This window comes from Aedes albopictus, chromosome 3 (genome assembly GCF_035046485.1).
Source record: "Aedes albopictus strain Foshan chromosome 3, AalbF5, whole genome shotgun sequence".
Classification (NCBI taxonomy): Eukaryota; Metazoa; Arthropoda; class Insecta; order Diptera; family Culicidae; genus Aedes; species Aedes albopictus.
The window spans coordinates 108,350,790-108,367,390 of NC_085138.1; the positions used below are offsets into that span (position 1 = coordinate 108,350,790).

General features: G+C 41.0%; 2 protein-coding genes across 2 annotated transcripts; both read left to right on the top strand.

Annotated features, from left to right (window-relative positions):
* The first annotated feature begins 223 nt into the window (after window positions 1-223).
* Window positions 224-15,355, top strand: LOC109416016 (myotubularin-related protein 9). The gene is made up of 3 exons (XM_019689982.3): window positions 224-687; window positions 1,271-2,202; window positions 14,539-15,355. The coding sequence occupies exons 1-3, from the start codon at window positions 538-540 to the stop codon at window positions 15,179-15,181; spliced, it is 1,725 nt and encodes a 574-aa protein (XP_019545527.3). The 5' UTR covers window positions 224-537; the 3' UTR covers window positions 15,182-15,355.
* LOC134283934 (uncharacterized) lies at window positions 3,374-8,119 on the top strand. Its single transcript, XM_062859333.1, has 2 exons — window positions 3,374-4,518; window positions 7,524-8,119. Exons 1-2 carry the CDS (start codon window positions 3,618-3,620, stop codon window positions 7,586-7,588), a joined length of 966 nt encoding a protein of 321 aa, XP_062715317.1. The 5' UTR covers window positions 3,374-3,617; the 3' UTR covers window positions 7,589-8,119.
* Window positions 15,356-16,601: the final 1,246 nt, after the last annotated feature.

Below are 16,601 nucleotides of genomic sequence, written 5' to 3' on the forward strand. Positions count from 1 at the left end.
ATTGTTCCATTTTGGAACATCAGTTTGATAATGCCTAGTCAATAAAACAACAGTATAAATAGTTTTCAAATGCGGTATGCGAGATAGGCACTACCTTCGATGGGTGGATTAATCTGCTTTGCTGCAGTTGCCAGCATCCGAGCGATGAAATCAAAACAGAAAAAGTGTTGCCGTTCTGGCGGCTGTTCACTCTTCGCTTCTCTACCTATTTTCTCTGAATTTGATTAGGAAACTTTTTTTCATCGAACGAAATCAAATCAGGCAAAGTGCAGCCGGGAGGCAACGGAGAGTGCAACTAGTGGGCGAGTGTTGTTTTTGTGTTTGACGCTTGAAAGGAAAAGTGAATCGTCACCCGAGAAGAGAATGAACTCAAAAGTTGCTACGGCAAGCAGTTTTTAGGCCGACCAACTCTGCCAGCGTTGAAAAATTGTTATGGTGTTGCTGTAAACTATCGTCGTCGCAGTGGAATAATTTGCCGGTCATCAAAAAAGTTGAATCGAGTTCGTCGTAGCCGTAGCGAGCAGGAGCGAGAGCAAAATGGAGTTCGCCGAATGGATCAGAACTCCAAAGCTGGACGGCGTTCAGTTGTACGAGCAGCTTCGACGGGAGTCCATCGACGGAACGCTCTGCATTACCGGTCACCATTTGATTCTGAGCACACGGAAGGAAGGCGCCCGGGAACTTTGGGTAAGTGTGTGGCTTTGTGCGAAATGGAGCGTTCCATATGGAACGTTCTGTTATCGATTTGCCTCGCGGCGATGGGGAGGCTAAATTGCATTAGTGTGCAGTTAATGGAACAGTTCGCATCAGAATCTGCTTCTGCATGGGACGTGAAAATTTAGTTATAGATAAAAATGCGTGAATTTGCAGTTCTAGTAGTCGACGAAGCATCTACAGTCAACTCTCCTTATAGTAGTAGTATTTACTTATGGTTTATTTATGAATTAATAGTTTATTGATTTATACGATATTCTTGAATGAAGTCAAGAAAACATCTTTAGACGAAAATATTTTTAGACGAAACTAAATAAATTAAAAATTAATTCGATGGTAAAAGCAAGTATCTATTGCTATTTCGTTTAAAAGTTATAAAAACTTCTAACGCATTTTTCCTATAAACTACAATAATTGTTCGAAAGTTATTCTCTTTATTTTGAATACCTATAGTACCTACTTAGGATACATTTTTTACTTGGATCGCCAAGGCGTTGACCGACTTATCGAATTCACAATTACGACCTTGCATTAAAATTCCATTCTTTATTCTCAGTTGCTGCATCAAAACGTGGACATAGTCGAACGTAAGCCATGCATCGTCAACAATGTGCTCGAAGGCGGAATCATTACGCTCAAGTGCAAAGACCTCCGGATCATCCAGCTCCGGATCAATTCACCGCAGGAGTACTTTAACATTTCCAACTCGATCGAACAGCTGTCGAACCTGGAGGAAACCAAGAAGCTGTACCCGTTCTTCTACATCCCGATGTACAACGTGATGCAGGACGGCCATACGGAGTACACCGTTGAGACTGAATACGCAAAACTGCTAGCCACCGACGAGTGGCGCCTGACGACGGTCAATCAGGATTTCAAGGTGTGCCCAACCTACGGGGCACGATTAATGGTTCAGAAATCGATTAGCGACGAACAGCTGATGCAATCCGCCGCTTTCCGCGATGGCGGACGATTCCCACTGCTGGCCTACAAGCATACCAACGGTGCTGTCCTGCTCCGGTGCGCCCAACCCTTGGCGGGGCCTGGAGTGAAGCGATGCCGGGCTGACGAGGCCATTTTAAACTCGCTGGTCGAACCCGGAGGGAAGAAAGGTTGCATTTTCGACACCTGGGGCAAAACAAAAACCACCAACACGGAAATCGAGCCGCACTATCCGCAGTGGCGTGTCCTTAGTCGACCCATCGGATCGCTTTCGTCCATCTCAAGCCTGTTGGACAGCTTTGTGCGGCTGATGGAAGCCTGCAACGATGTGGGTTCCAGCTCGGATCGGTGGCTGTCACGGCTGGAGGGTTCCAGTTGGTTGAGCTTTGTGCTCAATGCGATGAACGTTTCCTGTGTGGTGGCGCAATGCCTGGCACTGGAGGGAGTGCCCGTTGTGGTGCATGGTGGGAAAGGGCTGGACACGCCGCTCATTGTCACTTCGGTGGCGCAAATAATTCTAAACCCCGACTGCAGGACAATAAAAGGGTAAGTTAGTTTATTTTATTTTCATTTTATTGTTTGTTTCTATTAGTCTTAACATAGGTACTTAAGCCTGGAACACATAGCGTCCGTTCCGTCGAGGTTTGCGTTTTTTTGACAGTTTTCCCATGGGAAATGTGTCAAACTACTGTCACGCACACGCAAACGTATGCATTGTGTGGGGCACTTTACACTTTTTCATTGGACTGAGATTTGGAGATCCTTTCATCAGTAACATTTTCTTTGATACATATGGCGATTTTGTTTGGTTTGTAGTTTTTTTGCGATGGGTTCTCGCGCAGCCACTCCAAGCTGGAAATCCGTACGTTATTGTTGGGCGAATGATGGCCTTGTAGAGCAGTACTTTACTTGTTTTGTTCAAACGAGATTGACGACATATTAGAGAGTACAGAGATTTGACTAGCTTGTCGCACTTCTGTAGGGATTTTTGCACGTGCGATGCAAATTTCAGCTTCTGGTCTAGGTTTAATCCTAGGTATTTGACCTCGTGTCTGTAATATCCATTCAGAATTAGCTAATCGGTTTAGTTCAGTGCAACACCAGTTGACAGGTCTCGGACTGTTATAATGTAATACCACCATAACAAAGTAAAGTGTTCGATGAATCGTATAAAACTTGAATAAACGGAGCGATCAGCTCTCTTGTATCGTGACCATCGTAGAGTACAGATCACTACTCCAACCGAGAGAAAACCCCCCCAGTTCATACTGTTTAGTGGCTACGAGGTTGAAAGTTTTAGTGCGCGTGCGTGAAGGAAAATAGTGAAGTGAATTTTCGGGAGTGAATAATTTGCTTTTCTCGGCCCGTTGAAGCAAAATAGTTTGCCAGTACAAATATTGCATCAGTCGGTAAGTTTTTACACGGAAGAATTGTGCAAACTACGTTTAGAATCATCGTCATTTTGTAGAAGAAAAGAATTTGACCTTGAAAGAACACTGTGTATTGTTGCTTATTCCTGCTTTTGTTCTTTTGTTCATAGCCGGTCGTTTGCGACGCTGGAGTTTGCTTTCGATACGCGGCTGCGCTTATTGCGACGCGTCGGCCATTAGAATTGGTGAAAAATTAAAACTAAAGAGGCCGGTTCGGATTATTCGCTGCTGCTGCGTGTGTGTTGTTGCTGCTCTCGCTGCCGTCGTCGGCGCTGCCGGTGTTGCCATCGTAGTTATCATCTTCGCTGCTGCCTACGGAGTTCTTCGCGTCAGCTCATCAATTATCGCCTATTTTGACGGTGGTTCCCACTGCAGTATAGACGGAACACAGTGGTGAAGCAACAGAGTCAGCAAAAATCCAGGATACAGGAAGTAGATACAGGTACGTCGACATTTTGATCTTTTTTCGTCCATTTTTTGCCCAGTGCGCTTTGTTTAAACAGAATACCTTTTGTGTGTGGTCCAGGCAATATGGCGTTGTATGGAACAATTGATCCTTACATCCCGGGCACTTCTTTTTCCAATTATATCGAACATATAGAGTATTTTTTCTCTAGTAACAATGTCCCTGATGAGAGAAAGAAAGATTTGTTCATGACGTTTGCTGGCATGCCAACCTTTGAGGAGCTTAAGCTTCTGTATCCATCGACTGATTTAAAAACGCTGACTTATTCTGAGATTACGAAGAAACTCAAGGAAAGGTTTGATAAAGTTGATAATGAGCTAGTGTCGAGATACAAATTTAGATGCCGCAAGCAAGGACCGTCGGAATCCAATGAGAATTTCATTTTAGCGGTAAAACTGTTAGCTGAGTCGTGCGATTTTGGGGAATTTAGAGATACTGCAATACGAGACCAGTTACTTTTCGGATTATCGGACAGGAAATTACAGAAACGTTTACTAAGTGAGGATGAATTAACATTGAGAACAACAGAGAGGATTATCAAAAGCAGTGAAATAGCGGTAAATCAGGCGGATGCCATTAACGATGGTTCGGCAAATATCAACTCGGTGAAGTATCGGCTTGGAAGGAATCGTAACTATGGCGGGCATGGAAGAGAATACCGTGGACGAGAAAGAAGTAGAAATCGTGATTATAGGATGCAACATGAGAGATATGAAAGAAGCAGGTCTCGTTCAGGCCCGAGTTCAGGACAAATGTCGTCTGGTAAGGGACGATATGCCAATTTTGTTTGCCATTTTTGTAAAATTCGTGGGCACATTCAAAAACATTGCTACAAGTATAAAAATTCTCAAAGAAGCTCAGTAAAATTTGTAGGAGAGGCTACCAAACACGACGAAGCTCGAGACAATGTACACGATTATTTCAAGAGATTGCGGGTCGACTACAGCAGTGACAGCGACAGCTCAGGTGACTATCCATGCATGATGATTAGAACCATCAATAAAATCAGTGAACCTTGTCTCCTGGATGTTGAAATTAGTGGAAAGATGTATAAAATGGAGGTGGATAGTGGATCAGCTGTCTCTGTTATCTGCAAGTCGGACTATTTGAAGTTTTTCAATGAAAAACCGTTGAAAGGAAGCAAAAAAAGATTGGTGGTAGTAAATGGATCTAGTCTTGAAGTTCTTGGCATTATTTCAGTGTATGTTACGTTAAATTTTAGGAAGTTTCAATTAGATTTAGTTGTACTGGATAATGATCATCGTTTTGACCCCCTCATTGGACGTGATTGGCTAGATATGTTTTTTGACAATTGGAGAACTTGTTTTTCAAACTCATTGATGATCAAGAATATTCCTGGCTCAACTGGAAGCGATTTTTTTGCAAATGAAATCAAGTCCAAGTATAAAAGTGTTTTTGACAAGGATTTTTCTACACCTATTAAAGGGTTTGAGGCTGATTTAGTACTCAAAGAAGAATCACCTATATTTCGTAAAGCGTATGATGTACCATATCGATTGAAAGAGAAAGTGATGGATCATTTGGAATCGTTGGAACGAGACGGAATTATAACCCCAATTAAAACGAGTCTTTGGGCGTCGCCGGTAGTGGTTGTGATAAAAAAGGATGGAGATATTCGTCTTGTAATAGATTGTAAAGTGTCAATTAACAAGGTTATAATTCCAAACGTGTACCCATTGCCTACTGCACAAGATGTGTTTGCATCTCTAGCAGGTTGTAAAATATTTTGCTCTTTAGACCTTGCCACTGCCTACACTCAACTAAATCTTTCAAAAAAGTCTAGGAAGTTCGTTGTTATCAACACGCCAAAGGGGCTCTATTCTTATAATAGACTTCCACAGGGGGCCTCATCCAGTGCGGCTATATTCCAGCAAGTCATGGATACAGTTTTACATGGACTTGAATTTGTGTCATGTTATCTTGACGATGTGTTGATTGCTGGAAAAGATTACGAAGACTGCAAAAACAAGTTGGCTTTAGTTCTTGATCGGTTGGCTAAGGCTAACATTAAAGTAAATTATAAGAAATGTAAATTTTTTGTTAGCACACTACCATTTTTAGGGCATATTCTTTCACAAGATGGCCTTCAACCTAATCCTGAAAAAGTCGCTACTATACAGCAAGCTGAAACACCTGACAATGTAAACAAGCTTAAAGCTTTTTTAGGATTAATCAACTACTACAACAAGTTTTTACCTAATTTATCAACCTTATTGAATCCGCTATATAATTTGCTAAAGAAAGACGTTAAATATGTGTGGGATGAGAAATGTGACAAAGCATTCAAGGACTGCAAAAAACAACTGCTTACTGGAAAATTGTTAACATTTTACGACCCGAAAAAGCCGATAATTGTCTGTACAGATGCCTCGTCTTACGGTTTAGGAGGTGTTATTTCTCACGTAATTAAAGGTGCTGAAAGGCCAATATCTTTCACCTCTTTCTCTTTGAACTCGGCTCAAAAAAAATACCCCATCCTTCATTTGGAGGCACTTGCGGTAGTAACGTCAGTTAAGAAATTTCATAAATTTCTTTATGGTCAAAAATTTTTAATCTACACAGACCATAAGCCTCTGTTGGGTATCCTTGGTAAGCCTGGGAAAAATTCAATATTCGTCACATGACTGCAAAGGTACATTATGGAGTTATCCATTTATGATTACGAGATATTCTATAGACCATCTGAGCGTATGAGCAACGCAGATTTCTGCTCCAGGTTCCCAATGATGGAGGAAGTCCCAAAAAAGTTGGAAAAACATTACGTTAAAAGTTTGAATTTTTCTGATAATTTGCCTTTGAACCACAGTTTGGTAGCTGCTGAAACGAAAAATGACACATTTCTTCAAAAAATATACTCGTTTCTACAGCATGGTTGGCCGAGTAGGGTGGACAAATGTTTTAGAGATATTTACTCACACCATCAAGGATTAGAGGAGGTAGATGGGTGTTTGTTATTTCAGGATCAAGTAATTATTCCAAAAGTACTGCAGACGAAGATCTTAAAAATCCTGCACGCCAACCATGCAGGTGTAATCAAAATGAAACAGGAAGCGCGCCGAACAGTTTATTGGTTCGGAATCAATTCCGATATTGAGGACTATGTAAAACAATGCACCACTTGTTTGAAAATGGCAGTAGTTCCTGGGAAAAATATAACGTCTAAATGGGCTCCTTCGGATCGCCCTTTTGGGCGCGTACACGCGGATTTCTTCTTTTTTGAAAAGCAGACCTTGTTCCTGATTGTCGATAGTCATTCAAAGTGGCTTGAAATATATTGGATGAGATTTGGCACTGACGCTGCAAAGGTGATCAGGAAGTTGACTAATTTTTTTGCAAGATTTGGACTGCCAGACATTTTGGTAACTGATAACGGCCCACCATTCAATTCAAAACAGTTTATCAGTTTTCTTGAAAGACAAGGCGTTGAAGTTATGAAGAGTCCTCCCTACCACCCACAAAGTAATGGACAGGCAGAAAGCTGCCGTGTGCAGCATAGTTGTCCCATGTTCTATGGGAATCCCTATTAACATGGGACAACTATGCTGCACACGGCAGAAAGGTTGGTTAGGGTAGCGAAAGAAGTTTTAAAGAAATTTCTCGTGGATCCTGAAATGAGAACATGGGGTTTTCAAGACAGGTTGGATTACTTTCTCTTTAACTATCGCAATAGCTGTCTGACGTCTGAGGGTACCCATCCTGCAGACAAGGTGTTCGCATATAAGCCCAAAACCCTCATTGATTTGATAAACCCTAAGTCAAGCTTAAAAAAACGTCATGCGGTAACAAAAGTGGAAGAACCGTTAAAGAGTAACGTTGATAACGTTAAGAAAGATCCACTGAAAAAGTTAGTTCACGGAGACAAGGTTTACTACAGAAACTATAATCCCAACAGTATTGAAAAATGGATTGAGGGAGTATTTATTAAACAAATCTCTCTCAATATTTTTCAGATAGCAATCGGAGCGAATCTAATCTCGGCCCACAGGGGGCAGATAAGACCGGGACCGGCCAATAGAACCGAACACAGGCGGAACATCCAGCTTCGGTTGGCCGATATGAGAACACCACGAGGAACCAAACGATCATTCAAGGATATGGAGGACATTGAGAATTCGGAATCCGAGTTTCCCGATCTGAGCGAACCTGATAGCGTCACTCCAAGTCCGTCAATAAGCGAAGTACATCCAAGCGTTCTGCAGCCGACGCATTCGAATAGTGAACTAAGGAGATCCAGAAGAAAGAAGAAGTCCAAGATGCATGAAGATTTTCTTATAAGTAAAGTGTTGTTGCTATCAAACTCGCATTTTCATGTTGAATTAAATATATTTCCTAAGTTTGCTTGTGATCTACTCTGAAACAGTTTACTTAATTTTAAGGGATAAGGAGTGTAATATCCATTCAGAATTAGCTAATCGGTTTAGTTCAGTGCAACACCAGTTGACAGGTCTCGGACTGTTATAATGTAATACCACCATAACAAAGTAAAGTGTTCGATGAATCGTATAAAACTTGAATAAACGGAGCGATCAGCTCTCTTGTATCGTGACCATCGTAGAGTACAGATCACTACTCCAACCGAGAGAAAACCCCCCAGTTCATACTGTTTAGTCTCCTCCTGCGATATTACACCTTTGCGGTAGATACCTAGGGCTATGTCGGTTGGAGAAGTAGATTGCTTGGGTTTTAGCAGGATTGATCTTCATTTTCCATTTCCGCTGGTATTCTTCGAGTGTACTTTGAGCAGCTTGTAACTTTGTTATCACTATTTCAGGATCCCGGTCTGTCGCTATGAAAGCATCGTCATCCGCAAAGATCTAATATTCAGCTCCATCAACCATAACAACATCTTCCATGAATATGTTATATAGAGTTGGGCTCAAAACTGAACCTTGAGGTACTTCACCGGCTGTTTGGGTCTGCATGTAGTTGATCATCAATATTAACTTCTTTTCTCGATCAGCCTAGATAGCTGTGTAGTGTCGGTAGCGGTTGTCACAATTGGCTAAGAATAACAATACGGACTGCCTGTTCCGGTGGTAAGAGTCCATTAAACAGGTGACCCCTAATTCATGGTGTGATGCGGCTATATGCTTACCGTGCCTAGGAATGAATGGTTAGGGGGGTCTAATACAATCCTAACCGCTTAACGGAGCCTGTGGAGTACTAGGGCGCCCTCCACAGTATGTTGCCCTTACTGCGCTAACCGGAGCAATGGTGCAGTTGACCTTGTGTTTCTCCGAGATAATCGGCTATCCTTCTTAAGCCTCAACTGCGAGGCTCAATAAGGGTGGGATTATTAGTATGTTGTTTATTAGCTTTAATTATAACCTATATGGCTCTTCGCATTATGCGTTCTTCACAGTGTCCTCTGTGTATGTTCGTCTCAGGCGTTCTTCAATCGATACTGAATTGGTTTTTATCGCTGCTCTTTTTTTTTCTTGTGTTGTGATTGTAAGAGTTTGATCGTGGCTAGTTTGGGTAGTGGCTATGGTTATGACAGCTCAGATCAATCTTCAGCATAAAAGAACAGCTTTGGTCCAAAAATCTTACTTTCGTAGAAGGGATTTCTATGTAGCTGTAATGATTTAATTAACTCCTATATGGTTCCGCATTTTGTGTTTGACCCGATGTTTGCTACTTACAGTAAAATTGAAATGGCAATCTCGCGTGTCATGCCTCGAGCCCCAAAATGTTTCGATAAAACTGCTTGTTTGCAGCCTTGCTATTCCCAAATCTTGGTGCGTTTATACTGTCAAGTTTATTCCGTAAGTGGATAATGCATCGTATGAAGATCAGACCTATCAATTTGACATCTTTCTTCTGAAATGATTAAAACGCTTTGTCGAGCATGACACCCGTGATGCTTTTCTGGCAAACATGCCTCTCCATGGGAACCAACATGCTTACCAAAATAGAAAGTCCACTGTGCTTTGTTTACACAATGTTGTTTACGATGTCGAAAAAGCGTTTATTCAAAAACTATTTTGTTTGGGTGTTTTCTGGGATTTCCAGGATACTGTACCTTTCGATTCCACATTGGAAGCCGCATTGTTTGTCCTATTTATCTTTCAATCATTTCCAATTGGATTTATCAAATGCTCAAAAACCAACATCTCTTCTCGGCATTACGTCAAGCAGCGATTAGGAAATTGAGTGTTTGTGGATGCCACCATGCGGGAATCTTGCCATCACTTTTGAGGAATCTCGTAGCAGAAACGCAATTGAGATAACTGAATGTGGTGTTCCTACTTATGATTTTGTCCATCACAAGCCTCAACAGGCTGCTTCATTTGTATATCTTAGCTGAGAATCCGACTGTGGAACTTTGAATCATTTGATATGTAACTACCCAGTTTTTACGCAACTGCGTTTCCGAGTACTCGGTAAACACTTGATTACGTGAAACTGACCTAAAAAGCCTGAATCTTCAGGATGTTTTGAACCCGTTGTGGCAAGTAGCTATAGGCTTACTTTACGCTTTATGCGTTTTTTACAGTGCCCTTTTCAGGGCGCTGTTTGAACCTGTTGTGGTACGCTTATGCGATTATGTCGACCCTATTCCCTTACCTTCCCTTTCCCTAACCCATCCCTTATTCCTCCCTTCCCTCTCCCTCAGGTAAATGATGAATAGGCTCGTACTCATGGCAATGGCACAAATTTTCCAAATGGAGGAGAACGTGCCTCTGGAGCCGACCTACTGATACTCCATAAGGAAAGTTCTTTCTTCCCGACGACACTACATCGACAATCACTTGGAAGCTGCGATTTTTGATGAACGATTCAATAATTTGAATCAATCACACAGGAAAACCAGCGGATAACATTTTGTGTAGTACGGCGTCGTGCCACATGGAATCATAGGCTTTCTCTACATGCAACAGAATCATTCCCGATGATTGTTTGATGTAAAAAACTGATTTGATGCGGCTAATTAGTCGCACCAATTGATGGTTAGTGGAATGTCCACATTTAAACTCAAATTGTTCATCTGGGATAACATGAGCTGTCTCTAGGTGCTGTTCCAGCCTAGAGAGAATTGCTCGTTCCAGCAGCTTGCTCAGTGAAGATAGCAAACTGATGGGTCGATAGTTCGAAGGATGTAATAATATCTTTGCCAGGTTTTTCGAATAGGTACGATGACCGCATGCTTCCAAACACATGGGAAGTAACAGAATTTCAGGCATGCAGTAAAGATCCGAGCCAGGAGTATAATAGCTTTGCGTGGCAAATGTTTTAAAAGCTGATTGCAAATTTTTGTCACATCCTGGTGATTTTTAATTGTTTGATCATCTCTTGTACTTTGGTTTTGGTCTTACCAGAATCAGCGGAGTGACGGTCAATACGTGGCGTCTCCTCAACGAAAAGCAGAGCTGTTGGCCGAAAACTTTGCAACAGCTCACAACAACATTGTAGATAGCGACCCTGACTCATCTAGAGTGGTAGAAGAATCAATTCGCCAGATCCACGATTCGCCGAGTGAACCTGACACCAACTACCTGGTAAGACGTAGAATACTATTGTTGAAAAAGTCAATAGCACTGTCAATGGACGCCACGTCGTTGATATTCAAGGTAGGGATTGTGCTACTTTTTCCCGAATTCCGGTTCCCCGATTGTCGTTCCCCCGAACGCCAGTTCCCCGAATGGCCCGTTTTTCCGAAAGTCAGTTCCCCGAATGACCCGTTTCCCCGAATAGACAATTACTTTCTTGTTCGAAATGATCACTTGCCTCAAAATGTTCGTGTCCTATTCAAGAAGATAACCTACCATAGTTAGACAGGTCGTTGTAATCAATTTGGTTCTAAAAAGAACGAGCTGCAATGGAAAGAAGGAGTCATATTACCATTCTTCATTCAGCAGGACTTCAGCAGGTCTGAGGAGCAATAAACTTGAAAGAACCGCCTATAAAATAAAGAAGGGTGTGATTGAAGGGGGGATGGGAAATGGGTCATTCGGAAAAAAAGTACCATTCGGGGAAACGGCATTCGGGGAATCGGCATTCGGGGAAACGGCATTCGGGGAATCGGCGTTCGGGGAAAAGTAGCACAACCCAAGGTAGGATTATTGAAGTCGATGCTTTCGTTGATAACTCGCTGAAACCAACGTCAGTTTGCGCGGGCATAGCAGTATTTGGTGTTGTCTGTTGAAATTTCCGAAGGATTCGTGTCAACTGTAAATAACACTGGCAGATGATCAGATGACAATTCGTTGACAACGGTTGGTTTAGGCATGTTCACCAAATTGTTGGAGAGGATTATGTCCAGGGTAGATGCGCGCCCCCGGCCCGTGGGATAGAATGTATGAGAAACCGACGCTTGGATGAAGAAGTTTTCTGCGGCTAGTACTTGTAGAAGTTGACTACATGCTTTGTTGCCTTTGCTGCAGTTCCATTGACGACATCGGGTATTCAGGTCACCGATGACTAAGGTTGGATTGTCGCCTTCAGTTAACTTCCTTAGGTCGTTTCTAAAATGGTACCTGTCTCCTCCATGCCTAGCACCCGGGAAGTAGACCGAAATGATATTGATACGGGTACTACTGCAGTCCACCTGAATTTCAAATGCTTCGATGCCATTAAAGTCATCATCATCATCACTAAATTTAGTGAAATCAATTTGTTCGTACTTAATTCCTTTTTTGATAGATAGCATTATGCTGCATAACTCCGCCTCCCCTTGCTGCATCTTCGGTTTGTCTATCCTCACGTAGACATACATAGTTGATGAAACGAGTTCGTTGTCCTGAGCCATGTCTCTGAGACAGCTACAATATCAACTTCATGGCGCTGAAGAAAATCGAAGAACTCGAGCTGTTTACGGAGGACTGATCTTCCGTTCCAATTAGGCAACTTTATATTTCTAGATTGAGTTTAAATAAGGGCGAAAGTAACATGAGAGAGTTCTCTTCATCGACTCTCTCTTCTTCAAATTAAAGTAACAAGATGCAAGTATTGTTGAACTTTTTGGTCATAAATCGCTAGGTTGCGATGCAATCTAGCGTCTAAATGTAAAAAAGTTCGATTGAATTTGCATCTTGTCACTTTAATTTGCAGAAGAGAGAGTCGATGAAGAGAACTCTCTCATGTTACTTTCGCCCTTATTTAAACTCAATCTAGATTTATTTATTTATTTTTAACTTAAAATTTGGAAGAGGGAAAAACCCTTTGAGTGATTTCCATCTTTGAAATCTCTCTCAAAGAGGCACAAAACCTCTTCATCTTTTCCAAAACGTTACAATAAACACCTTAAAACTAAAGGCTCTTGCGGAATCAATCCATAACTAAGCCAGAATCTTTAAATGTCCTAACCAAGCCGGCAAAGAGGAATCGTCATCGAATTCGAATTTTGAAAACTGAAAATAAAAGTAAAAAGAAAGAAAATAAAAAGGCAAAATCAAACAATATGAGAAGAAATTTCAAGTAAAAAATCATACAGTAATTTCAATATCGGAAACTGTTTACTTCCAAGAATATCTCGAACAGATTCAGGAATGCGATGGTTGAATTTTTGTAAATTCTTGAAAAAAATATTTCTTGGCAAAATAAACCTTGAACAAAATAGTATAATCCTCATAAAATTCCCCACATCACATAAATTTGAATCATTTTATATTGATACGGTATAAATGACTTTTGCAATTGTAATGATTCGAAATCAATCTTGAAAAGCAACAAATAAAATTTCTACTAGCATTCATATGGTTATACCAAGGAAAGTGTTTAACCGTAGGACAAATGGAGTGACACCAACTTCCCTTTTCACTAGAATGCCAAAAATTTTGCCAGTTATCCAAGCAATACTTATTTAATTCGGTAAAATACTCAGATGGCGAAATATTGCGATCAAAAATAATTCCCCGAGTAGCACTTAATTTGGCCAAAGAATCAGCTGGCTCATTACCATAAATATTGCAATGTGAAGGAATCCAAACTAATTTAATCAAAAAACCATGAGAGTGTAAATCTAATAATATTTTTTTGAGTTCCAGAAATAGGTATGTGATGAGCTTTGACATTGAAATTATTCGAATTTAATGCACGAAGATAACTCATACTATCAGAACATAGAACAAACTTGGAGTGCAATCTTTTATCAAAATACATGCAAAATATATTGCAATTAATTCAGCAATAAAAATAGAGCAAGGATCATGTAATTTGAAGAAATGAGTTGAATTCAAGTTGTGTACCCCAAAACCTACACCGTCTTGGTTTTCAGATCCATCAGTGAAATAAAATTGGTCACGATTAATACCCATTAATATCCGTTCAAATAAATAATTAGCGAAATGAGGATATTCTAATTTTGTAATTTGTTTTATTTCTTCATATAAAGAAAAATCAATATTAGGGTGAAAGGTATGAATATCAATTTTGTAATTATGAAAGCAACTTTATATTACACTCAGGCAAATAAACCTAAGATTATCAAAAAGTCTAACTTATGAAATGGCCTTTAAACAATTCATAACGGCTGGAACGATTTTCATTAGGTCGATCTATGACGCAGAATCGACTCACAGTTTGGCTTTTATACACTTTTAGCAACGCGATTTTCTCAAGCGTCGATAGCCGCGTGGGTAGGGCACGAGCTCAGTGATCTCGACGTTCATGGATCGATTCCAGTCTGCATCATTTTGTGATTTTTCTGCTCTTTTCATAAGTTTATCTTATGTTATTAGGTCATAACATGCATGTTCAATTTTCATAAGGTATTCTTAAGGCATCCATACTTTACAGTTGTGGCTAAATTTCATAAGGTATTTTGATGAATTTCGATAGTTTACTTCGCTGAGTGTACGATGATTAGGCATTGTAGATGTATTTTAGATTATCAGCTCAGAGAGAGCCACAAATTGTTCTTGTTTGTTTCTAATCCTTGTAGACGGTGAAACATATCCCGAGCTAGGCATAGGAACTCAATTTTTCAGAATGCAACATTATTTTTATTTCTTTTCTTATTCGCAGATTACAGGCCTTAATCGAGCGGGAGTGGCTACAGGCGGGCTACCCCTTTTCGACTCGACACAAACACTCCTGTTACACCCCGTCGGGCCAACGGCACAAAACATCCAGTGCGACGTTCGTCCTCTTCCTAGACTGCGTGTTCCAGCTATACCACCAGTTTCCGTGCAGTTTCGAGTTCGACTCGCGATACCTGATAGTGTTGTTCGAGCACAGCTACAGTAGCCAGTACGGGACGTTCCTTGGCGATTCGGAGCAGGAACGGGCGGAACTGCGGGTTCGTGAACGGACCACCAGCCTGTGGAGTTACATCAACCGACCGGAGGTGATTGACACGTTGCTCAATCCGATGTACATTCCGAATGGGGTCGTTATCTGGCCATCGGTGGCGCCGCTCAGCATTGTCCTCTGGTCGGAGGCCTATACGCGGTGGGTCATTGACCAGACCGTCTTGCGGACAAACCGGGATCGGATGCTGGGAATCGTCAGCGAGGAACGCGAACTGGAGAAGAAGGTTAAGAAGCTTAGGCGGGAGCTGGCGGAACTGCAGCAAGAGTACACCCGGTTGAAGCTGGAGGAGATGCTGCTGTCCGACGAGGGAGGCACCGAGGAGGAGGAGGACCTGGATGGCAGTGACAGTAAGTAGAATGCGAGAATCGACGGCGTGGAAATCAACCTCTCTTAAACATTATCGTGGAACCGTGACATTCCCATTCGTCCGCCCTTTTAACCGTTACTGGATCGCCTTTTATAACTTTAGTGTACAGTTTTAGACTTTCAACCTACCGTCGAATAACACCCACGAATATTTTAACCACTACTTAAGTACGAAGCTAATGGTTTCGTAGTTTTTTTTTTTTAGTTTTAGGAAGTACAATTTCGAAGATAATCAGTACTATTCGTATTTGCATTCTTATGTTTTTAATCTAGTCAGTTATCAGTCTTCTAATGAAAGTTTAACAAAAGAACGGTTTAAACTATTGCGTACATACCTAGTGCATAGGAAGTGTTCATGATTACAATATTGTTCTGGAGTGTGCCTGTTTCTACCACTCTGGCGATGAATTGAAGAAGTATCAAGGAAGTATTAAAACCCATTGTATATTTTACTTAGGCAACAATTGCGTGAGCTTTAATATAGATATTTTGAAAACAACACACTCACACTTGTTATTCATAGTCCGTGAGCGTGCGGAAGTGAGGGCATCATAGAACTGAAGGAGAGATAAAGTTGTGAATGACACCAAATAATCCCTAATAAGAAATCTTTCTTGAAGAACAATTTATCTTGAAAAATCATTTTAAGTGATTAATGCAAGGATATCATTCAGTATTCCTCTAAGCACTCTTTCGGGAATTCTTACAGTGTTGTCTCCGGGGATATTTTAAAAACTACCACCAAGGATTCTATCAATGATATCTCAGAGAATTCACCAGGAAGATCATCCAAAGTATTCTTAAGAAAGAATCACTACAAAGAAGTCTCCAATGATTCCTTTGAAACCAGCTATTCTTTCAAGAAAGTATATAGGAGTTCGGCCAGAGTAAGAGTAGTCCTTCTAGAATTTCTTCAATCTTTACTCCATGGTTTCTATCAGGAGATCCTCTCCTCAAAATATTCCATTAATGATTTTTCCACGAAAGTCAAGCATTTCTTACATAATTCGTTCGGAGATTTCTTCGAGGATTTATCTTGGCATTTCCTTAAGCGATAATTACCAAGGTTTATTACTCATCTTGGCGTTTAAGGATATCTTAAGATTTGTCTCCCAGAATTCCTTCAGAAATTCTTCCAAGGATTTCTCAAAGAATTGCTGCAACGATTTCTTTGAAACGAAATCTTTTTTTTTCCACAGTTATTAATTGAAGGGCTTTCTTTGCCTGCCATTGCATGAATTTGTATATTGTGAGGCAAGTACAATGATACACTATGCCCAGGGAATCGAGAAAATTTTCCCGACCGGAACGGGAATCGAACCCGCCGTCTCCGAATTGGCGATCCATAACCTTAACCACTAGGCTAACTGGAGACCACTGGAAATGATACATTGCCGGATAAGTGCTGT

Coding starts and splice junctions, on each gene's coding strand:
- LOC134283934 (XM_062859333.1), top strand. CDS start 3,618: ATGGCGTTGTATGGAACAATTGATCCTTACATCCCGGGCACTTCTTTT. Junction 4,519..7,523: donor CAGTGACAGCGACAGCTCAG/GTGACTATCCAT, acceptor AATATTTTTCAG/ATAGCAATCGGAGCGAATCT.
- LOC109416016 (XM_019689982.3), top strand. CDS start 538: ATGGAGTTCGCCGAATGGATCAGAACTCCAAAGCTGGACGGCGTTCAG. Junction 688..1,270: donor AAGGCGCCCGGGAACTTTGG/GTAAGTGTGTGG, acceptor CTTTATTCTCAG/TTGCTGCATCAAAACGTGGA. Junction 2,203..14,538: donor GACTGCAGGACAATAAAAGG/GTAAGTTAGTTT, acceptor TCTTATTCGCAG/ATTACAGGCCTTAATCGAGC.